The following is a 25,771-nucleotide window of genomic DNA, read 5'->3' on the forward strand; positions in this document are numbered from 1 at the left end:
GAACATAAAATCAACCAAATTTATGACAACTTTAGACTTAACGAATGGTTATTTTCAAATAGGGATCAGGCCTGAGGACGTGCCTAAGACTGCTTTTATAACCAAGTCTGGCACTTATGCATTTTTGCGAATGCCGTTTGGCCTTTCAGGCGCCCCAGCAACATTTCAGCGATGCATGGACATTGTGTTAAGACCTGTTCTCGGAAAGTCCACATTTATCTATTTAGACGATATCATTATTACTAGTGATAATCTAGACCAACATGTACAGGATTTAAGACAGGTGTTTTCTTTATTAAATGAGGCCGGTCTAAAAGTTAATGTCGAAAAATGCAAATTTGCAGCCCCTGAATTAAAATATTTAGGTTACAAAATATCGCAAAAAGGGATCGAGACAGATGAATCAAAAATAATCGCTGTACAAAAGTATCCGACTCCAAACACGGCAAAGAAGCTCTCTTCTTTTCTAGGACTTTGTTCATATTATAGGTCCTTTATAAAAGATTTTGCGGCTATCACTGAGCCTTTGTTAAAATTAAAAAGGAAAAAGGCAAGATTCTCGTGGACGGCCGAAGCCAATAGTGCTTTCGAAAAATTAAAACAAGCATTAACGCAAGCCCCTGTGTTGAAATTTCCTGAAAAGGATGAAAATTTAGAAATTTCAGCGGATGCTTCGGATTATGCGGTAGGAGCGGTACTTTCGCAAAATCAGCAGCCAGTGGCATTTTTTAGCCGAACTTTAAATCAAACACAAAGAAACTATTCCGCGACCGAGAGAGAGGCACTTGCAGTTCTGTTAGCAGTGCAAAAGTTCCGAGTCTATTTTGGAAAGGCGCCGATAACAGTATATTCTGATCATGCGGCGGTAACTAGATTGTACTCTGGGAAAAATTTATCCCCAAGGTTAATAAGATGGGCACTCAAGCTGCAAGAATATAATCTGGTAATCAAGCATACCCCCGGAAAGGAAAATATCGTAGCAGATGCCCTATCACGAATTAAATTAGACGAACAGGGTAATACCGTAAAAGTTGCAATGCTGACAGCGTGTACAATAAATTCCCGAGAAACTGTAATAACCGAACTGGGTAAGGATCCTGAGTTTGGAAGTATTTATGAGTATCTGAAGGATCCTGAAAATTTTAGCCACCAAGATATTGTGGCGATAAGAAATAGGGCGGCCCATTACGAACTAATAGATGGTCTATTATTTTATACAAAAACTACGAATTCCAACAACGAATTTCGACCTGTTATCCCAGCTAGTCTTAGATTAAATATCCTGCAAGAACTCCATGACAGCCCTTTAGCTTCTCATGCTGGTATTCGAAAAACTACTCAACGCGTACGCGAGGCAGTCTACTTTCCTGAACAGCAAAAGTTAACAAGGGCGTATGTCCAGTCCTGCCCAACATGTCAAGCCGTTAATTATATTAATTTCCGCCCGGCCGGGTTTCTAAATAGTATTAAATCCGAATTTCCAAATGAAATAATTGGCATCGATTTATTGGGCCCTTTCCCAAAAAGTCAGTTAAACAAAAGTCGCTATCTCCTTGTTATAGTTGATCATTTTAGTAAATGGACCGAAATTGTTCCCTTAAAACGAGCCTCCGTGAAATTAGTTACCGATTCTATTTTAAATAAATATATTTTAAAATACGAGGCGCCCCTAAAAGTTATATCGGATAATGGTCCTCAATTTGTAAGTAATATATTTGAAGACATGTGCCAAAAACTGGGCATACGTCATTTAAAAATGGTCCCGTATCGGCCGCAATCAAATATAGCGGAACGGGTCAACAGAAATAGAGTGAAAATTATCCGTAGTTATGTTAAAAATTTTCATAAAAGCTGGGATAACTATGTCAATGAATTTGCTTTCGCCCTTAGGACCGCAAAACATGATACAACGGGCAAAACTCCTGCTGAGTTATTTCTAGGCAGAAAGGTTATAACACCGTTAGATAAACTATTTTATGTGCAACAAAGAGCCCCAGAATTTAAAATGGGTGATATAGAAAAACTAATAAAAGAAGCAAAAAAGAATACGGAAGTAGCACAAAGAAAACAAAAATTGTATTATGACTTGAAACGACGGGGAGTAACTTATAAAGTAGGGGATGAAGTACTAAAAATTAAGCATTCACTTTCTTCAGCACCAGAAGATAAAACTGCCAAATTTTTTCCACGCTTTGAAGGACCATATGTTATAGAAAAAATAACTCACACTGTTGTAGTGTTAAAGGCAAGAAATGGTGAAACCTGTTCCGCAAATATGGATCAAATCAAGCCCTACTTCGATCGTAATAAAATGCAAATCTTTTCAGATCTTTTGCAGGATCCGGTACGGCAGACACCGCAGGTACAAGTTCCAGAGGTGGGAAAACGACAAGTACAAGGGCAAGCCAATGAGAGACAGAAGCAAGTGAAAAGAAAATTGCCCCGCGGAAAAATTGAAGGTACAAAGAAAAAGAAGCCGTTCCACCGTCCAAAAAACAGAGTTCACGAACACCCCCAGAATGAAGAAGGGAGAAGGACGACGTATGTGGAAAAGACCGGGAGAAAGGACGGCAACTATAACCCGGCTGTGAAACGGAAGATTGACTCATCCGACAGAACTCTCCGCAGCAAAAGTCGCCGAACTGCGGAAGGGCCATCAGCGGCGGAGGAAAAAGTACAAGAAAAATTTGAACGGCCAACAACGAGGTCCAAGCAGGATCACGACAGAAGTTTCCCGGTTCCACCAAGACCAGCTGCCTTCAAACGGCCAAGACCACAAGCAGAGGACAGAAGGAAGATGTTCAAGGGTGGCCGTAGTGGTGAAAAACGGAAGCTTCCAGAGGAAAGCACTGAAGGGCGAGCCCGTACAAGAAGGAGGATCAACCAAGCTACGGTCTGCAGCACCTTTAAAGACTGGGCCCAGAAAAGGATGTCTGAATATTACAAAGATAAGTAAAATTTTATGTTACTTTACAAACTTAAGTTAATCTTTCATTCTTACTGCAAGTGGCAGATTTCAAGAAGTTTTACCTCATGCGAGGTCTACCTTTATCGCCAAAAGGGCGAGAAATGAGTTGTGACCGATTTTCTTATTATGTTTTTCAATTACTCGCGCGTAAAACTAAAGTTGATGTATAATAGCGTTGTGTAAAGACTTAAATATTGTAAAAAGTTATTGTATAAATTTTATTTAAAACATTCTAGCAAGAAAGAAGTTTTAGTCTGAAAGACTTTTTGAAATGTAGTATTATTTCAATGTAGAAAGAATTGGCACTTGCTTTGAAAAGAATAGAAGTTAACAATGTACTACTAATGTATGTTTTCAAATGTGTAAAATTAACGGCATCTTGATATGTTCTTGTATACATGTGAACTGTTATTTTGAATGTTTAGAAATACCGTGATATGGTAAAAGTGAAAGTAATGTTAAAAAATTTGTTATTCGTGTGACTGTAAAGATTAAATCATGGTGAATATGTGTTAAAGGTTGAATGATGTAGTTAGGCTCTCTGACGCTACACTTTAGAGTTAGCCACTTTCAGAATAGTACCTCAGGGTCTAGAGTTGAAATTAGGGTGTGTTAAGAGGTCTCGTATGTTGAATTTTAACACGTTAGTGTTTTGATTGTAGGAGGAAGTGTTGAACACATAGACAGAAACACATTCGTGTTTGGTGTTTTTACAACACATGTCAGAGAGCACGGGGAGAGATAATTAAAATAGTCATGAATGAAATAAGAATGTTAAGAAAAGTATATTCTATATGTTATTTGCAATGTCATTCTGTAACATTTCATTAAACTAGTTTTCCTTCCAGATCTCTGGAAGGAACCAGAATTGAATAAAGCTCCTGTTTTGATGCAGTACAGATGAAAAAGAAAAAAGATTGTTGTATATTCCGGGAGCTGCTATTGTAACAAATTTCTTTCTTTTAAAATTTTCTAGTTTCTAGCTAAGTTATGATTGTAAAAGGTTGGCCTCGCGTTAGTTTCTAGAGCTAAAAGTTTTCAACAAGGTCGTTTTAGACCTCAGTTTCAAACTAATTAACTCTGCCGGGAAGTATGTAAGGATCTTAAGTTTTACTAACGTTTATTTTATTTTAAATCTTTACTATCACTTCTTATTTTCTACTTCCGGCCAGAATTATAAGCGTGAAGGAGTTTATGCAAAGTTGTCTGGCGAACGCCAAGTATTTAAGTGTGGCCTTTTTGCCAAGCAGAAGAGAGGAAGCCGTGAGTTCGAAGCAGGCCGCTTACCTTAGAAGTTACGCAGTTGCTACTTTGCCTTCCAGGCCAGAGGTTTTAATCCTCTTGATAAATTAAACGTATTGTAGTGTTCACAGTCTCTGTGCTACATATGCTTCCTGTTATTATAAGGCCAATCCTATTCTAAAGTTAAATTAGAGTTTAGTTTTATTTTGATATCTTTTAAGTTAGACCCCGAGTGGAGGGTCATTGTATTCCGAAGTACGGAAGTCATTGTATATAAAGAAAAAAATAAAGGGTTTTGTATACCCTTCGTCTGTATCCTGTCTACTTACTACAATTAGTGAACATAGCTTTAGTAAGCTCTCTGTTCTAGTCAGGTCATTGTATGTTTCCGAAGAAGGTTAGAAGAAACATTGAACCTGATAATATAAAGACCTTTTTCACAAAAATCTTTACTTATAACAAATTCGTAACATCTTATTTTTATGGCAGTTTTGTATTATGTATATTGTTAAGCAAAATCAGTCAGAAGTAGTTGGTTATTACAATAATGCATAAAAGGAAAATTTCAACTTACGTTAACACATCCTCATCTAGACTAACACTGCTTTCTGTCTCAACAGCTAGGCCAGTTGCAACAAGAAGATCATCTATAGTGGCATTTTTTGGTACTTCTGCATTACTATCATCTTGTGGTGGTGGTGGTGACAATAAACCACTTGAAACTGAGTTGAAACTGCCTTCTACAGGTTTTCCATTGACTACAAAATACAGGAGAAGAGTGCATATCACATTTTTAGGGCTTAATACTACAATAATATAAAAAATATAAGTGTCAAAATATTAATAGACTGCTATAGTCTAAAAATAGAAACAAAATACGTACAGGATAAGCGAAGCCTAAGAGCCCCGGGTTGCATTTCTGATGCTTCTTGGGAAATAACTTGCTTTTTATATTCTACTCTTTGTTTTTTGCTGTTAGTTGGATTTTCATCAACAACTAAGTTGTCATCATCTGAATCGACAAAGTCATACACAGACTCCTTTTTGACAGGAACATCCTCTTCTTTACTATATTGCAAAATATAAATTTATTTAACTAAAGTTGCCAAATTATTAAACTAAGGTAAATATAGGTATTTCAATTTAAAACAAAATTTCTTACTGGGTAACTTTTTTTAATTTATCCGTTTTAAAATGTTATTTATATGAAGCAACATTATACACAAGATTAAAGCAAGCAATAATTTCTTCATAATTAATGAAAGAACTATTATCACAGAAATGCATATCATACAAAAGGTGAACAGTTAAGGTCAGTTTACACCTGTCAGAGCGGCTCGGAGCGAGTCGCTCCTTACGATTACTTTGACAATGTAAACGCTCGCTTCGACGGAGTACAAACGTAGGGGAGATGAGTCAGCGCTTCCGTTTCTACTTTGAACCTGTTGAAAAATCTCTCCGGGCAGTTACTCTGAGCAGCGTTCGCAGGGACGTCGTGACAGTGACTTCTATAATCCGAGATTAAGCGATAGCCAAACCATGGCATTTTTTAATGCATACGCATCTTATGAAGTGTTTTACTTCTATAATTATGTGAGCTTATATTCATTTTTCTACAAGCATGAGGATGCAATAAATATGTGATAAACTATAAAAATAAAAAAAAAATTTGAAAAAGATATGTAGATCTGTTTTATTGGGGATATTTAAATTTCTTGCTTTGTATAAAAAGATTCTGGGCTATAATTCGTTACAATTCAGCTTGGATGTGAAACATGTTCAGCTTGGATGTGTGAGTGCAAGTACTGAAGGTGTATTAAGGTTTATACAAATTATGCTAGATGAATTCTAATCTCCTTAAACTATCCGTTTTAGCATTTTAAAAGTAAAGTATAATCACTATATTTACCCATTATTAATTTTGTTGATATCACTTTGTGTGTTGTCCAGAAACACAATTTCAGTAGGATCCAAAAGTAACAATTTGCGATAAATATCTTCCTCTTGGAACTATGTCATAATATATATATTCTTTTACCTGTAGTAAATATATGTAATGCTCCCAAGTTTTTTGGTACTTCTTATTTATTTAAGATTTTCTGAATAATTAGGTAGATGTCATACAGTTTACTTCTGTCGTGTTAATGGTAGCTTTGAATAAATATTCCATGTGTTAATTTTGCATTCTTCTCTAGAAATAACACAGTTCCAGTCAGAACTCTGCATAATTAATTCATGCACAGAGAGCTACTGATTCTGTATGAATAAATATATTCTTTCTATTAATAAATAATAAAACACATTATTACTTTTACATTATTTTGTAAATGATTAATTAGTTGTAAATAAACAGTTGTATATTGTATATAGTAGAAAAACTTTGTTAATTTGACTTTCAGTAACCACAGTTGACTAAATAACTTCTCTCAAACTGAGTTTCTTTTAAATTCTTGTATCTGATATGCAATAACGTTTTTGTAACTTTGGACATTCTAGTCCGAAATTCATTTAATAGTTCATTTGATACACCTAATTCATCGCGGCAAGCTACCCAATGACGTACCCATTTTTTTCTTCTTCTTTTTTTTTTTTTTTCCCTCCCAAGAGCAGAAATTAATTCTTTTGAAACTGCTTCGCAGACTTTAAGCACTGCAGCCTAAGAACATATATGTATGTTCAATGCATATTCTTTCCTGCAGCTGCGACGTCGGTATCCATTTCGTAAACAAACGGTGGCGAGTTGTCAGTCCACTCTGATTGGTGTAAACAATCTATCAGAGTACAGGTCCATTCACTCGGTTCGAAACGCCCGGACGAGCGGCTCGCTATGAGCAGCTTTGACAGATGTAAACTGGCCTTTAATCAGCATTTTAAAAAACGCTCTCCATATACTTCTACTGTAATGAGGCTTGAAGCTATCATCTTGGACTTATATTAATATTTTATCCCTATTTTGTATTAACAGACACATATACAAAACATCATGTCTGGAACAGTTATTAATATAACTTATAAATATTGGTAATTATGTAGTATGCGATATACTGCTTTTATTTAGTTATTAGATGGCGCCACTAAAACGCTATTAGCAATAAAATGTTAGGAAGAGAAAAATGATTAACAGAACAGCCAATTTTAGTGCTACCTAATTTAGAGCTAAAAAATGAATAAAATTAATATTGAACTAATTACCTAATTTTAGTGCTAAAAATGAATAAAAGTGGTAGATTGCATGATCTAATACACCATGTATAAAATTGTCTAAGATAATGGAAACATTAGGCTTAAAAAATTTAATTTTATTCATCTCGATTAACTAGCAAACATAGCCATTACTTCTTTGTATGATTATTTTACAAGCAGAAAAAGTTGTAAATATTAATTGCAGTTTATAAAAATTTATTCATTGTGAAGGGAATTTATTGAGCTCCAAATAGATCAAAATATCAGCATCTGGCTCAGTGGCACATTTGTAATCTCAATTGTAAAATCATTGAGGATAATCAAGATGTGCAGTGTCCAAAATCACGATTTCATACAATATTCTCAGAAAAATATGATGTGTTGCGAGTCATAATAGGGAGATTAAAATGAAATTTATCGAGAAGGCTAGAAGGATATGTAGTAGGATTGCGATGTCAAAATCACTCAGAAAATCAAAAGTGACTGCTGTACTAAATATGCATTTATAGAACTCAGTTTTAACATGAAGAGTACAAGGGGAACTACAAAAGCATAATATTCTCAGCAGAGCTTCTATCTCAAATAGGAATATTAAATGGGTTACGAATATAAAATGTGAAATGCAGATCAAAGGAAACAAACAATCCTGTTTTCAGATAAGTCAATCAACTTTCACACTATTTCCCACCTTAAGAAAAGCTTACAATCCACAGTGTCTATTTCTAACAATAAAATCTGATGATCATGTTATATCATGATTTTCAACTGATCTAATTATTACATTATAAGAAAGAATAAATATTGCTGATGACATAAACATTTTAAGTGATCATGTCTACTCAATGGTGCAGATACTCTGATTTCTACAGATTAACTGCATCTCTCAAGATGAAAATGCTTCCATCGACTAAAATCAGATTGTTCAGTTATAGTTTTAAGAACATGAATGTGAAATTACAGATCTTCCCTGGAATGCACAATCACTAGACATAATAGCATTGAATCACCACATTCTCACTTCGATAATACAATGTCCTTTTTTATCTTCAAGCATGTTCTAAAAATGTGAAGCAGTTTCAAATAAAAGAATGGCAGAATACTTATTATCATCATTTAGAGCCTACATGTCTGTACAGTGAGACCCTGCTTAACACTGTTTTGTTTAGCTCTGTTTCATTTTAACGCTCTTTTATTTGAATTGTGGAATTCCCCGAAATTGCATGCAATGTTAGACCAAAGAAGGAAAGATTCCGTAAACCAGTTTGCTATTACGCCGCTGGAAAGAGGAGTGAAAATTCGCCAAGGGATTTGGTGATGGAACCTGCCGGCGAAAATTTACCCCTCCACCATGCATACAGAAAATTGAGGAACACGTGTTAAGAAGAAACAACCTCCGACAAAAACGTTTCTTCTTTGACATTTCGGGATAATTTAAATTCGGATTTTTGAACTTTTTTGCTCAAAATAACTAATTTATTATTTAATTTACTTGAGCAAAAAAAAATATTTTCTTTTCCTTTAAAGTTTAAAGAAATTAAAAATGATATTTGTTTTATGAACTCTTGATAAACGTAGCCTTCAAACTTCGACGATGGCTTCGAGCTTTGGCGACAGATATTTTGTACATGCGCAGCTGTTTTCCTCTATGTTGGGAAAGAGCTACTCCTGCTGCGGAGAAGTTTTCCTTCTTAATATTATATTTTCTTTACTTCGACGCCGGCTTCTAGCTTTGCCAACAGATATTTTGCACACGCGCAGCTGTTTCCCTCTTCGTTGGGAAGGAGCCAACATAGAGGGAAGCAATGTTTTCCTTCTTAACATTGCATATTCTTTGGTTAGGCTTCCCGATATCTGAAGCAGTTTATTTGTGTTTCTTCTTTCTGTGGTGTTATACAAACGCATTTTTATCATTTCATATATCATCAATATTTTTATAATATTGGCAAAAATATTGATGATAAAATATTCATATATCATCAATATTTTTGCCTGTCTGTTAAACGTTATTGCGAAATTAAAAAACTTGAATCAAGAGCACTACTTGCTCCATGTTATCCAATGAATTTATCTGACTTAATAACAACCATTCCAATCAAAGTGGTTTTCTTGCTGCCTAACACAACTGCCTTAATCCAACCAATGGATCAAGGTGTTATATCAAATTTTAAGGCTTATTACCTGCGGCAAACATTTAGACAGACGTTTGAAAAAACAGACAGAGAAGAGAAACAATCAGTAAAAGAGTTTTGGACTCTTACGATCAAAAAGAGAGTAGTCCTGATATGGACTACAATATCATGAATACTGTAAAAACATAACCTTTCTTGGAATGAGGTAACAGAAAAATGTTTGAAAGGGGTGTGGAAGAACATTTGGGCAGATCTAAGCAAGGGAGGTGACACTGGACACTCTGTCGATGTGAATGAAATAGTGGAATTAGCGAAACAAACTGATTTAGATGAGGTAAATGTGGAAGATGTCGAAGAAATAGTGCAAGAAACAGCAGCAATTCTTTCTAATGATGAACTCAAGGAATTAGCGTAACAAGAATACAAAAATATTGAAAGTAGTGATTCTGAAGAAGAGCTAAAAGAACTTTCAAAAGCGTTTCTAAAAACCAGTTTGATCACTATAAAAGAAATTCTGACAGGAGTTCAAAGGCAAGACGGGGTGTTATGGATGCCTTATCCGCTTACAACCAATTTCTTACAGAGCGCTAAAGGAAAACGCAAATTACATTAGATACTTTCTTGATAAAAAGGCAGAAAATTGGAAATATAGAAGAGACTGAATGATCTGAAATGTAAACATACTGAGAATTTTATTTATTTTTATATGTATATTCATTTATTATGTTTCTATATTTATAAGAAATACATTTTTGTTTTATTGTTATATGAAACATAATTAATAAATTTATTATATGCACAATTCTTCATACTTTTAAGTGTTTCCATTATTTTGGACAACTTCTGAACTTAACCATATTACAATCTTTATATTTTTAAGTTTTCTTATTATTTTGAACAACTTTCATATTAATCATGCTCATGGACACAATTTATTTTAAATAAAATGTAATTTCCCTAAATCAATACAACCACTCAATGAATACCATAATTATAAGTTCTAAAATGATGAAAGGTTAAATTGCTAATAAATTTCATATCCCTCCTACTGACTTTCATAAAAGTTTTATATTTTGGAAAAAATGGTCCTGTATGTTATTTTTTGCACAAATGGATATTTTTAAATCAAGCTAATTATTGACAGCTCAGAAAAAATTAAATTTTTAAAATTATTTAAAACATCAGTAAAAAAAAAAAAAAAAAAAAAAAAAAAAAAAAAAAAAACACTTTGAAATAAGAAAATATCTTACCATGCATTAGCAATGCCAAAAGGGACAGAGCTATTTCTATGAGGTACAAGTCCATCTTTCAGTTGAGAATCAACAAAAAGGGAAGGATTTAAGCCCATATTCATTTGATCTAACATCATTTTAGAATCTTGTAGATGAAACTTTATGTCAGAGCTCTGAGATTGAAAATTGAAGTTACCATAAAAAGGATCAGAGTTTGACAACAGTTTGGGCTTGAGAGAAAATTTAGAAACTAAATTTAAATTCTTTTCTGATTCTGTGGGAGCCTGAAATAACAATTTTCATTATAAAAATTTTATTCAAATATTTCTACTTTATTTTTATGATAAAATGAATTAATTTCATATCAATATGAAATTAAAATATATATTAATATGAAAATAAAATATTACTTTAAAACTCACTTTTAAAGACAAAAAAAAAAAGGGGGGGGCATTAAAAACAGAATTTTAAACACATATTAAAAAGCAAAGTAATATTAGAATTACAGTGAAACATTGGTTCACCGCATATATGATTGTTTAGTTAAATTTTACAACAGTACAAGTTCAAAATAAAAACAATGGACATAAATCTTAAACTGTATCCACACTAAGAAGCATGCATGACATGAGAGCGAAGTAATGAGAAAGAGAAAATGTAGAGATGTTATTGTTTGGATGAGTTATCCCCTTCTATAAAAACATTTGGTAACTGTCTTTCTGGAGCACCTTCCTTTATGCTTTTATTTCCCCTAACCTTTTCCCCCCCTCCTTTAGCATCATTCAACTATACTTTGAATACAAATCTGACCAATATGATTTGTTATTTTCATTTAAAAATGTTTCTAAGGTAAAACATGGCACTGTCATTCAAAATGCTTTGTTTTAGCTTGCTACTCCTTCATCAGGGTAAATTCACCACATAAAACTTTGCATCTTTTTAAACAAAATTTGGGAATCAAGGGACTGGATTTATCTTTCTTCGCTCCTCCTTCCCCTGAAGAAACTTCTTCCACAGATGCCTTTTGTTGTTGCTTCAGTTCTTTTTTGTTGAACCTATTTTTATAATCCTTCTTTAAACCTCTTCACCTCTTTATTGCTAACATGTAAGCCAATCATTTTATTTAGAGACACAATATCATCAATAACAAAAAATCCTCAGTGGCAAAGCCCTTTAAGTCCTTTGCCTGCAACAAAGTTTAAATATATTTTCTCCCGACGAAAAATTTGGTCCTATAAACCATTTGCTGCCTTGGTTTGTTACAGAGAGTCAAGCAAAGGAACATATTCCGATGATGTTTCCAGAAGTCCCTGATTGTTACTTCTATGTCAAGTTACCACAAAACACCTTTGAAATTATTTGTAGCCTGTTTATATGTTGGTAACTCGAGATACCATTCATCATCAAAGATGCTATTTATTCAGATAATTTTTTTTTTTTTTAATCAAGATTTCAAAGCTCATTTAATTTTGCTACACTTTCCTACATGCTGGAAAAAATGAGAGAAGTGAATAAATAATAAAAATCAATCAATAAAGAATGTATATATAAGGATACAAAATTTAATGCCTGTATAAATCACTTTCATTAAATAAACTAAATTTTTTTTAATGTATGGAAGTTTTACGCAAGCTAACTATCAAAACTGCAATTCCAGGAAGGACTATCAGAAATTTGCATGATCACCATGGGCATGAAAATGATTAGAACAAAACAGAACATAAAAAAATTATGTGCACAAATATAAGATGATAAAATAGACTGTCAAAATTAACTATTGGAATTGTGTCCACTTGCCACTGTTACCATAAACAGCTTAAATTATGCCTTATAAAAGAACATAACACACACACACACACACACTATATATATATGTAATATTTGCTTTTGGTGAGAGATGAAACAATCATGTTCTAGTCATGGCTAAAAAACCTGCTGCGTAGATGACTGAACATTATGGTGTAGTGAACGATCGAATGGAATTTTAGAAGAAGCACAATCAGCTTGACAGTTAAAAATAATTTATTTCTGAATGACGAATTTCTTAACACAAATTTTTATAACTGGTAAAAGATTTGGGGTTCTAAATGTGCCCCATAAATTTAGATATGCAATTACATTTTAAATAATGGCGAATAGCTAGCAGAGGCTGAACAACACGCTGCCAGCAGGCAGGCAAAAAAGAAGGAGACTACGCAGTTATTAGTTATTTATAGTAGACATGTCCTCTCCAACAAAATCGCTTACTAACTTGCTAATGGTTGGGGGACGCTTAAGTACAGTATATAAAAAAAATCTTCATTCCTTAGAAAAAGGTAATTGGTTTTTAGCATTGTACAATTGTCAAACTTTTTCTGTTTTTCTTTAAAAAATCTTTCATATTAATTAATAAAAATACAACATTATACAAAATTAAGACAGAAATTTAAGACAAATAACTTATCCAATCAAGTTAAAGTCTCTTAAATGTCAGCAAAATATAATTAAATATTACCCTACAATAAAGAAGGAAGGAAAAAAAAAATTTCGAATTAAAATTACCATAATTTACTTTTTAGAATCTCCATAATGATATTATAAAAATTTTGTATACATTGTTCACAAACACAACAAATTTCAAACTTTTCACTCCATATAGCATCATTTGAGATAATTTATTAAAATTATGCTTTTCACAATTATCAAGACATTTAAAATTGACTTATTCTTTAGAAAACCTGGAGACCCCACAACTTTCTCTAATTCATTCTGCACCAGTGGCCAAAAGAAATGCCAAATTTGCAGTTATGATATAAAAGACCTCCATTCTTTGGATAGAGGCAATAGGCCTTTAAACTGCTCTATCATTCCAGTATAAAGGATTAAAAACACACACTACTATATGAAAAAATAACAATACTTAGATTTTAAAAAATGTATTTTTTCATTAGGTGAGAGCCTTCAACATTTATCTTAAAAACATTAAAGAAATTCATACAATTTAAAATTTTCAAACAATAATTTAATTCTTAAAATACTGCAAACATTAAAAAATATAAATTCAGAGACATTTAAACAATATACAAACAAATATATTAATCGTATTAGGAACCTTCCGTAAGTAAAATCCTCAAAATTCTTTACCTAAGTTTTATCAAGTTCAGTATTTTTTTTAATTCAAATATACGAAACTACATTATAAATAAATCATAACATTTTTAAATTATTAACTTTCATCTTAAAATAATTTAAGCAAATTATTACTATCAATAAATCATAAAATAATACAATTACTTATAAAAGCAAAGTTATTTTAAAACTTAATGAAAAAATATTGCCTTTGTAATTGAAAGTTAATAGCACTTCAAAACTAATAGCACTTCAACATCACTTTTGATGGCATTTAATGCTTTGAATAAGAAGAACACAAGACAATATTTCGTATTTCAGTCATATGTAAGATATAACAAAATATGATAGTTGCTTTAAAAATAATTGGCGACCTCAAAATTAACTATTCTAGATTTGGTGCTCTCCCATTAAATTCATATGTTCTCCCAAATTCGAGATCTTTCCATAACACAGCTTGAAAAAGGTAACTAAAATTAAAATTAACCAATCATAGCTTGTCTCTATAACTGCATCTACTTCGGTATAAATACCACTCGGTATTATGTGTCATTCTTTTTCCTAGCTTTGCCACTGCTAACATATTCCCGCTGCTCTGCTTGTTCCTCTTAAAATGATGTCGTCCCTGTTAACCTGTGTATGTAAGAAATTATTGTAATTGTTTATGATAAAAAAGTATACTGCCTACAAAGAATTATTCTAATGTGCCTAGGAATAAAGACAGTAATTAGCTGAAACTTGGTATCAACATCTTCTCGTCCTGCCACTCTGCCATCACGACTATGCATTAACCCTCTGGCTGCTCATCCCGCGATTTCCGCAAGCAACTCAAACGTAACAAAATGCACACATGCCCATGACTTCCATGGGCATTTGTTTTTATTCCTTTATTAGGGAGCACATCCTGTTTCCCCCACGTTTAACCACTGAAATAAATTATACATAGTATTACATGTTCAGTTTACGTTTTGGCCAACAGATGTCGTTAGTTGTTCACTAAATTGCGGCATTTGAAGACACGTGGTATTACCGCTCAAACTTCACTTTTTCTTACAGAAATGGCTGCTAGAAAACGTTTAGCGATTGACAATGAGTATATTCCTGATGACTCATCAGATTCTGAAAGCGATTTTAATTTTGATAGCGATAGTGATATAGATTTTTCGGACTGCTCTTCAAATAGCGATGACTCTGATCATGATTCAATAAACTTGCAAAGCTTTAGGCATTGGTGCAAAATTGATATGAAGAATATTCCTCCTCGTCCAGTTCCTTTTCGTGGTACAGTGCAAGTTATTGAATTATTTTAAACTTTTTTTAGATGATCAAATATTACAAATGATAGTCCAAGAAACCAAGAGATACGCTGAACAATATATCCATAAAACAGTTTGTAAAAAAAGGATCACGCTGGAAAAAATGGACAGACACGAATGTTGAAGAACTAAAACTATGTTTTGCAGTTTTGTTACTCCAAGGAGTCGTAAAGAAGCCAGAACAAGAGCATTATTGGTCTAAGCACCAAATATTATCCACACCAATTTTTTGCAAAAAGAATTGGAAGGAATAGGTTTTTATTGCTTATGAAGTTCTTCATTTTACTAATAATGAGGAATTTGATACAGACCGACAACCATGGCTAAAACTGAATAAAATTGATGAACTAGTGGAACATCTTCAATGCAAATTTCGAGAAGTCTATATACCAAGAAAAAGCTAAGTTTAGATGAGAGTTTGATGTGTTTCAAAGGCAGGCTCGAATGGAAATTGCCAAAAAAAGAGCAAGGTTTGAAGTGTTTCGTTCTTTGTGAAGTAGAAAGTGGATACATTTCAGATTTCGTCATATACACAGGTGATGGAACAGTGTATAATCCGAAATACGGCCAATATCCAGTATCCATCAAAATTGTTTTACTCTTGATGGATCGATTCCTGGAAAAAGGTTATTGTGTTCACTATTGATAATTTTTATATGTCTCCACAGCTTGCAGACATCTTAGCTACAGAAAAGACGGACACTTATAGGACAGTGAATAAAAACAGAAAAAGGCCTCCCTGTCAATTTTTCAAAAGAGAAAGTCCCCAAGGGTGAAACTGTTGCTTACCAAAGAGGTAAAGTTATGGCCCTGAAGTGGCAGGACAAGAGTGTCTGCCTTATGAGTACTATTCATGATGCAAACTCTAATTTGGTGACATGCAAATCTAAAAAGACTGTTATGAAACCAGTTGTTGTTTGTGACTATAATAATACAATGGGGGGGGCGTTGATTTATGCAACCAAGAAATATCCTACTACCATATGCTCCGAAAGCAACAGGGGAAGTATTATATCAAAATTTTCAGGCAGTTTTTAGATCAATCGTTGTGGAATGCATATGTACTTTACAAAAAGCAAAACCAAATATAAAGCTTTTGGAGTTTTGTTTGCAAATGGTTGAAGAAAGTATCCAAAAGTATTCTGATAAAGATAAAAGTGATTGTCCTGGAAGACCGAGTTCGTTCTTATCCGTCTTTTGGTGTAAAACAAGGTAAACATATTACTTCTTTCTTTCTTGGTTTTATAAAAATTGTGTGTAACTGATGAAAATAATGAGCCTGAATATTCAAACTGAAAATCTTGTACAGTAACTTGGAGTAACTTTGCATACGACAAAAACTTGTAGCAGTAACTTTGTATATAAAACAGTATGACAAGTGGGTTTCAAAAAATCAAAAAGCTTTAACAATTATTGCTCTGAGCATGAAATCAGAGGCAGTGCATATTAAAAAAATGTCACACTTCATATGAAGCATGGATGAAACTGAACGAAATTCATCCGCCTAAAGTACCTATTACGTAAGTTAGCTTCATGAAGCAACTTATCCACAAAAAGATGAACATGAACAAAAAAATGCATAATTACCTAATTTCTTTCTTCGAAATTGTAGATAAACTTGCAGAAATAGGATCTGAAGTTCCATCATTTTATTTTATTATTTTTTATTTAGTTCCATCTATTCCATTTAGTTGAAACTGTTATGTATCCATTAAATGGAATAAAACCATTATTATCCCTATTTTGAAAAAGGATAAGCCTGCAGATAATATTATAAGGTATTGACCTACTGTACTGACTAGTGTTTTGTCAAAGATTATGGAAAAGATGATAGTCTCTAGATTAACTTGGTTTCTGGAGAGTAACAGCCTTTTATCTCCTAAGCAAGCTGGATTCAGACACTATCATTCCACTGTCCAACAGATATCTTTTGTTAGTCAAGCCACTTAGACAATCATTTGATGTCCCGGCAACATTTAAGGACTTAATCAGCTTATGATTAAAGTATGGAGACTATGAACTATTCAGAAATTACAAAACTTGGGAATAAACGGCAGGATGTTTTTATGGATTATGAATTTCTTACCACAGCATTTTTCTGCAGTTCAATATGGTTGTGACATTTCTAGATTTAAAGAGACTGAAACTGACACTCAGCAGGGAACAGTCATCAGCCCATTTCTTTTTAATGTTTTTATTAATGATTTACCAAATACTCTAGCACAGTGGATGGATTCTATCCTTTTTGCTGATGACTTGCTTATCTGGAGTTGTGCTTCTAAAGAGCTGGAATATTGGTGTCTAAAAAATCAATTATATTACACATACATTGGCAGCACATACAACATACTATTTGCTGTTTCAGTATAATACTAATAAAAGCAATGTCGTATTAAAATTTGATTTTAAATGTCATGTATTTCCTGCACTTGTTTTAAATTCACAGTTTGTGTGACTGTAGTATTTTCAGCATTCTGCATTAAACAAATTTTTTTTTGTTTTTTTTTTTAATACAGAGTTCAGTTAATCTGCAGCAGTTGACTGTATATAATATTTATGTCATTTAATTGTTAAATATACCTTTTATTATCCAGTTCATTAAATTTCATTTATTTATAAAAGTAAAATGTTAAAAATATTTTATATGTTCAATTTCTTAATTCTTTTTAAACAACATTACATTTTAAAGCCTTTGCGGTTAACTACTTCCTCCCCCCTCAAAAAAAAAGCTACATAGTTTAATAGCAATCAAATTCTGATTGACAGAAATTTTCAAACCAAGGTTGAAAAATGTTAAAAATTATATTAAATTTAAAAAAAAAACTGGCTTTTGATTACAGAAGTACATTAATTTTATTTTTACCCATATCACTCATTTTGTTTTATAACAATTAATTATTACATTTGAAAAAATTAAAATAATTTACCTGCTTTATAGTCCTTTTTATAGGCTTAGCAATTATTTCCTTTTGCCTCTTTTGTCGCAGAGGAGTCTTTCGAGCAGCTAATGCAGGATTTTTACTACTTGCATATTTCTAAAATCACAAAGTTTAAAATATCAAAAACAATAAAAATTATATATGTATTTGTTGTTTTATAAATATGTACTAAAAGAAGTATATAAACCCCAACCCCCCCCCACACACACAGAGAAAAATCATAAAACGAAAATTACCATAGTTTTGAATTATAAATTTGCTTCAGAAAACAGCATATATATATTTTAAATTTGACCACAAAACTGATACTTCTCCTTTTTTTGTTAAACTTCACATATAATGTAGATCAGAAATAAGGCATCAAATTACGAGTGAATTTTTTAGTCAATGGTATGAAACAAAAGATACAAAACTTTTCAAATTTCATTATTTTGTTAGAGTTACTGTGAAAAATTAAATATTTACCAATTATAATTTTCATTATTCAATGGCCTAAATAATTTAAATTTTATAAAACTCCTCATATGAAAAATATTTACATATTTAAAAAAATTAATATTTACAAAATAGGTACTTTTTCATTTCACTGGCACTAATCTTGCCAAGCAGACTCTATTGACGACAACATACAGTATACACATAAAAATGTTGATAAATGTTAGTTATTTTAATATCATTTAAAATTTTGTAAAAAGCCAATAAATAAACACAATACATTTGTAAAAAAACATTAATTTAAGAATTTACTATGCTTTCATCGTACAACATCCTGATTCGCCTTTTCATACCACGTGACCCCAAGTGATCTCATCTCACGTAAACTATGTTACAAAAATCTAATTCTTTCAGTAATAATCTACATTCATTTCAAATCTTAATTTGGAATACAAGTATAAATGCAAGAATTATTTCAAGTCGTACGACTAGCTTACTCAAAAATCACGTAAAACCGCAATGCTTTACTTCGCTGGTGTATTCTCATTAGAATTGATGAATTTAACCCTTGACTTTGCCTTTTCTATATTTTTGCCTTTGGGTGAACAGTGTGATTGCATCCTAATTGACTTAATTACCGTGAATGACTTTAGAGCATAAAATTGAACTACCTGGTAAAATTTCTATGTAATTGTACACCAGTACTGAAAGAAACAATCTATCTGCTATGAAATGGCTACAACTTGTTTTGAAAATGAGGCATAAAAGATTACCAGTATCATTTGTACCACCATTGGCGACTTTTAACGCCTGCAATGGCAAAATGGAAAAGACCAAAAAATATTTAGTTAATCAGAAAAAAATGCATTAAAATTACAAAAAACTGTCAATAGTTATTTCACTTCATAAGGTATTGTAAGCTTAGTGAAACAATATTAGATATTATTGTTTTTATTCTGTCTTTCCAGAATATTTTAATTAATTATTTTACTTTGTTCTAGTTTGTGAATTAAGAAATTGATGCAATTAAAATTTTTACTCTTAAGTGCACACTTAACGATCAAATGAATAACAAACAAAACATAAAAAACAATAAAACTCAAGTTCTTAAAACCTTTATTTTAATTGGGGAAGGGACAGACCAACTTTTCTCTTGTACACTATCGCAAAAGAAAAAAAAATATTCGTATATTAATATAACACAAGTTGAGTTTCTTTATTCTAACCATTACCAATGAAATTTCAGACGAACACTTGAGAATACAAACCTCATTTCCGATAATATATTATTTTCATTAATAATTACAAAACACTGAAACTTTTAGAATTCACTAGAAATTCTGACTTGTTGAATTATTTTTTTTTTTTTTTTTTTTTTTTTTGATGTTACGAATTAAAAAAAAAAAAAAAAAAAATAATAAGTTCTTCAAAACTTTTACAAACTTAATAATTCTTCTTTTTTCTCTTCTAGTTAAGTTATCAGTTATTAGGCTGAATATGTAATACCCAGATATGATTTATTTTGATTAAAAACAAATTCTCATAGTTCTGATTTTTTGCAGATTTTTACTGAGTACACCTTTTTGTACTTTACTATACATTTTTAATGCATCAAATAACATATTATAGATCAAAAATGAAATGTATAAAAATATTTATTTAAAGTGCAAACTACTTAAATCACTTAATCATATTTGCATTATAAACATAAAATATCAGGAACCTTATACATTACTCCATACTGAATTAATGAGGCAATAATTAAATTAAATAAGTTAACTTACCTCTGCTATTCGGACTTCTCGTTGAAGGTCTTTTATGAGTTTAGTTACATTTATCCCAGGTGGTACATCATCATGCTTATGATTCTAAACATATAAAGTAAAAAATGAAAGTGATAAAGATATTAAAAACAGAATTCTCATATATGCTTAACTTTTCAGCAAATTATTCTAAATAACATCAAGAACACATTTTTTGGGTACAAAATTGCATTAATAATCTTCTATCTACAGCCACAATTTTAAAAATCTCGAGTTATTAGATTCAGACTTAATACTTTGCAAAGTCAAAACGAAACATAATAACATGAGTAAAAAAGAAAAAGAAAAATAGCTGGGATTTAAATATTTTAAAAAGCAAACCAAGTTAAAATGGCAGAAAAGTTACTTTATTATCCCTCCGAGCATTATGGATTTTGCCCTGAAATTTCAAAGTCCCCCAAAATGCCATGAATAAGAGGTATTTTCTTGATCACAATTTCAAAATGACCCTTTGTACATGGACTTCTTTTTTCTGTATATACATCCAAGCTGAAATCGAATTTATCAAGATCTGGCATAAATTTTTATGCATAACAAATGAGAAAGCCATCCTTTGATACGAAGTTTTATGTCCATAACTCTCAGAGGGTTAAACAAGCATTTAATATTGCTACACATTTTATTTTTATACATATTTCAGGCTACTCAAAAAAAAAAAAAAAAAAAAAAAAAAAAAAAAAACCGCATGCTGGAATAAATAATGCCTTCTGAATAAATTAACAATTCAAGATTAGGATCTAGATTTTCAGATTTTTGACTTATTTTTTTATTTGGCGAAAAATAATTTAACTATCGCCAATAGCCCCCCTAAATGGAGTAGTACCAATAAAAATAAGCTAATCTTAAAATTTTCTTCTGTACAAAAGAAATGCTACTTTCAAAGATGTTTCACATTGCATAACTCCCAATAAATTTTATTGCCCAATAGGCATTCACTCATGCAAATAAATTGATAAAACCAGTTAACTACACTCAAATAGGTAAGATTGTTCTCACCCTACAGAGTATTTGTTTTTCTTTACAGATATTTAAAGGACCTAAATTAGATCTTCAATATCATTTTCCTATAAGAAAACAATGTCCAAATTCACTTCTAGATTATGACATCTTTACGGACTTAAAACAAGTACAAAACTAAAATACTAATTCTCCGTTTAGAAATGTTAATATTAAATTTCAATATTAAGCTTATTGTTTTAACAATAGAAATAATATACGAGTGTGAGATAAAATTTTGGGTCTAATATAGGAGATGATGATATGGTTGCAATTATGATTGGTTGATATAATTCTTTATTTCTGACAAAGTATTAAAATAAGCATACATATAGCTAAAGCGGCATTAAATGTGCATCTTTTATTCAATAACGAAAAAAGCAATTCACATTTAAAACAGAACTGGGAAAAAAGAAAGGTACCAGACAGAGACAGGAATTAGATGAATAAGATTATGTTATGATGCTAGATTAAGAATGTTTTTTTTATTCTAATGGCTCCTTTAAAAATTTAATTATCAATAGAGAAACATAGTATTTCTTTATAACTATAGATTTAATAAAAGAACTGGCTTTATTACAATTGCATACTTGCCAACCTATGACACTCAAAAATCAGGAGATTTTTCACAATGTTAAAAAGACTTTTTAAATGATAAAAATATAGTTTTTAATAATGAATTAACTTTAAATAGTTACTAAGTCTTAAATGCAAGCAAAACAAAAATACCTTAGACATAAAAAAATTTTTTATTACTTTCATCGTTAAAAAAAAAAAAAAAGGGGGGGGGGCATTTTAATCAGTTTTCATACAAATGTTATGGACAGTGGCAGATTTTGCTCTCGTTAAGAAAGAAACTTCATAATTTTGTTCATAGCAATTGCCACGTAGGCCTGCTTTTGCTAATAAAAGTTTTTCTAATGTGTCATCACTAATATTAGATCTAAATTTAGTCCTCGTTTTTGCAACAACACTGAAAATCCTCTCACACTGCATTACTATGGGGAACTGTCAAGATGGCCAACATAATTCTAGAGAGTTCACTATATTTTAAAATTCCATCAGCACCTTTCAATTTTCCAATTAACCTCCACTGGGTGTCAATCCTAGCTGATTTTATAACTTCATCCAAGTTTTCTAATTGTAAACTGCAAAATTTCGACTGCAGTATATCAGTAGCAACATCAATATCATCATCTTTCATGACTAAACGAAGTAACACAGGAAATCTGTTCAAAAAGTACTTTATATCAAAAAAAGATGCATTTGCTAGAGCAGAAACATCAGGAACTTTAGCATGCAAAATCACTTCATCGTTGACTGGAAATTTATGTAGTGTGTAATCACATACTCAACAGAAGTAACTTCTAACATGAAGATAAAACTTATTTTTGTCTTCTTCTGAAAGTTCTTCCACTACTTTTGTAGTTGCAGCTCTTATTACCAAATCTTCATCTTCCTTCTGATTTTCTGTTTCACCATAAATCACATCACATATAGAATTACAAGACAAAACACAGACTGGTTTTACAAACTTAGATAAAATGTCTTTAAACAGATCATAAATCATTGATTGCAAAACATGAATTAATGGAATTCTGCTTTGTATAATTGTGTTCAGAACATCGAATGAAGGCAAAATGAATTGTAAAAAAAAAAGCAAAAAGCTTTGTTAAGGTCCGAAGAAAAAAACATAAATATTCGTTCTTCACAAGATAAACTTACAGTAATCGGAAAATGTTTCGTGTGTTGAGCAATTTTTTTTTATTATTATTATTTTGAGAGAAATTTGTATCAGCTTTACGCTTATATTTTGCAGTATTATTTTGAGAACTGCCAGTTGAATTGCTGAATGATGCAGAAATTACAAAAAATCAAAATTTTTCTCATTTCAGTATTATGCAGCTGTTGGAACTGTTTCAATTTTTCCTTTCTTTTAGAACTCCTTTCAAGGTAATAATAAATATCAACAATGTGTTCATCCACATTTAATGGTAAAGAATCTGCCCCTTTTTCAGCTGCTAAATTTAAGAGGTGACAGGTGCACCTCATAATCTGCAAATCTGAATTTGCCTTTCTTAAGATGCCTGCAACACCAGTTTTCAAGCCTACCATTACTGGTGCATTATCGGCACCAAGCGCTAAGCAATTATCCAGAGAGACTGCATTTTATTTTAAAGTTTTAATAATTAGCTGTGCTATATTAAAGCCTGTCGAATGTCCTTCTAAAGTGGGGACAGAAAGTAAACTGCACTCAATTTCTGAAGACTCTGGATTAAAAAAAAGAAACAACAATTGGATACAGTTTTGAATTGGTATTATTGCTTCCATCCGTAGAGAGGCAGAACGGAGCTGTTTTAATGCAATCATTAACTGAAGATTTATTTTTCAAACCCATTTCTTTAACAATTGCACCTGTTTTGGTCCTTGTACTTGAGTATTTCTTAGCGATTTCACTATCGGGAAACATTTTTCTAAATAAAGCTGCAGCGTGATCCGATGCATTCAGTGGCAGGTTGTGCTCCAGTAAAAAGGCAGAGAACAGGCATTCTGCATTAATCACTTTTTGGTCTTTTGTTTCCGAAGAAAAATTTAATTTTTCGTTTTTTCAAAACAACTCATGTTGTCCTTGTGTTTTTGTGTACGCACATGTTTGAGAACATCTGCCCTTCCACCAAGCGAAATCGAAAAATCGCACCGACAGATGGTACACCTCGCAAATTTATTACATTTCCTTGAAGAAATAATGGAAGGAAAGTCAACTGTGTACAATTTTTGAAACGTGCATGAGTATTTCACCTTTCTCGCAGACATATCAAAAGACGATAATTTCTAAAACTATTTCCTAAAGGCACGTGTACTCACACAACTCAGGACAAGATGAACGAAATAGCGAAAGAACATCCAAAGAACGGTCAACGGCCTTGAGCTTTCTTTGTGCTCATTGGCTAATATATGCCAGATGACACGCAGTGGAGCTCGATGCCCATTGGACAACTGGAGAACGACGTTTCTGGATACGTATGCTGTCAATCACAAAGCAGAAATTCTCATCTGATTCGCAAGGTTTCATTTTAGATATAATCTAGAGAAAATTCAGTTGCTTTCAGACGTCCAAAATCACTTTTTTTTTTTTTTTTTGTTCCTATAACGAAGTATTAAGCCAAGTTCCATAAAAATCGTGAGAAATATTAAGAATAAGAAAAAGTCGGAAGAAATATATTGTAAATCGGGTTGGCGGGAGAGCGGTCGAAAATCAGGAGTCTCCCGCCTAAATCGGGAGAGTTGGCAACTCTGCAATTGGATAAATGATTTGGTTTTCATTTTTGCCACATGCAAGTACACTACATTACATAAGAATCAGACTAATAAAGATCAATTTTGAAATTATGCATTTCAGAAAGATTTATTGAAAGCAATTTACTATTTTTAGGATAGAAGGAATAATAATGAAATTAAAAAGAAGATTTTAGGAGATACTGCAAATTAAAAGTTAGAATTGCTACATATATATTCTTATTTTCTTATACTATTTATTAGATTTTAAACTTGAAAATTACAATGATTTGAAAAAAATGCAATTAAATTTTATAATTATGGAATTAAATAAAATGATATTTCATGAACTTTAATTTTACAATCACATGTATATTCAACATATCCACAATTAATAAATTTGTCAAACTATAAGGATACAAACTTAAAATTATCACTGTAAAAAGCACGCAGATTTGACTCTACAAAATTTATACTATTAAAATTCCTGCACATTTGTCTGTTTGTTTTCGGCATTATCTAATCCGGAATGGAGAGGAATTGAGTTTCGAGAGAAGTACCCTCGAATTCCAAAAATTTGTAGAAAGCCATTTCGACTAGTCTCCTCTTCATATGATTTTAAACACCCAAACTCTGAAAATGCCAATTTTTGTCTTCAATTTTTTCGAGTAGCAATAGTCTCATGTTTTGGCGATAAAAATCTGCTGTATTACGAAAAACGTTGCCATTGCTCGCTTTCAAATCGTACAGTCTGTTAATAGAAAAAATTTAAGTTTTACAAAATACGAAATAAAAATAGCATTGCCAAACATTAAATATATTACTATTATATAAGGTCACGTTCTGGCATTGAAGAAAGCATACGATTTCATGTGACGTTACTTAATACATGTCGAAAATTTTTTGTTTTAAATAATTAGCTGCTTTTTGGTTTCAGATTGCATTGATAACTGTCACAGTATGTTATTCTTTTATTGATATTGAGAAAAAGTTGTTACATTACATTAAATTTAAATCATGATGTCATGCATATACGTATTACTCTGAAGTGTCCAGTTTCTGATTTGGCAACAAAAAAAAAAAAATTACTTATGAATTGGATGTTGCTTGAAAAGAATGAACTG

The 25,771-nt window shown here is 31.8% G+C and overlaps 1 protein-coding gene across 1 annotated transcript in view; it reads right to left on the minus strand.

Annotated features, from left to right (window-relative positions):
* LOC118197349 (histone lysine demethylase PHF8-like) overlaps window positions 1-25,771 on the minus strand; it is a 79,935-nt gene that overhangs the window by 21,858 nt on the left and 32,306 nt on the right. Inside the window, exons 11-15 of the mRNA XM_085812386.1 lie at window positions 20,337-20,420; window positions 18,106-18,213; window positions 10,773-11,038; window positions 5,094-5,278; window positions 4,785-4,968 (exon numbers count right to left, since the gene is read on the minus strand). Coding sequence (XP_085668512.1) covers window positions 4,785-4,968; window positions 5,094-5,278; window positions 10,773-11,038; window positions 18,106-18,213; window positions 20,337-20,420 — 827 coding nt within the window. The remainder of the gene's footprint in view (window positions 1-4,784; window positions 4,969-5,093; window positions 5,279-10,772; window positions 11,039-18,105; window positions 18,214-20,336; window positions 20,421-25,771) is intronic.

The sequence above is a fragment of the Stegodyphus dumicola genome, chromosome 1 (assembly GCF_044657685.1).
Source record: "Stegodyphus dumicola isolate Sdum_Otavi_A_Nest chromosome 1, ASM4465768v1".
NCBI classification, from domain to species: Eukaryota; Metazoa; Arthropoda; class Arachnida; order Araneae; family Eresidae; genus Stegodyphus; species Stegodyphus dumicola.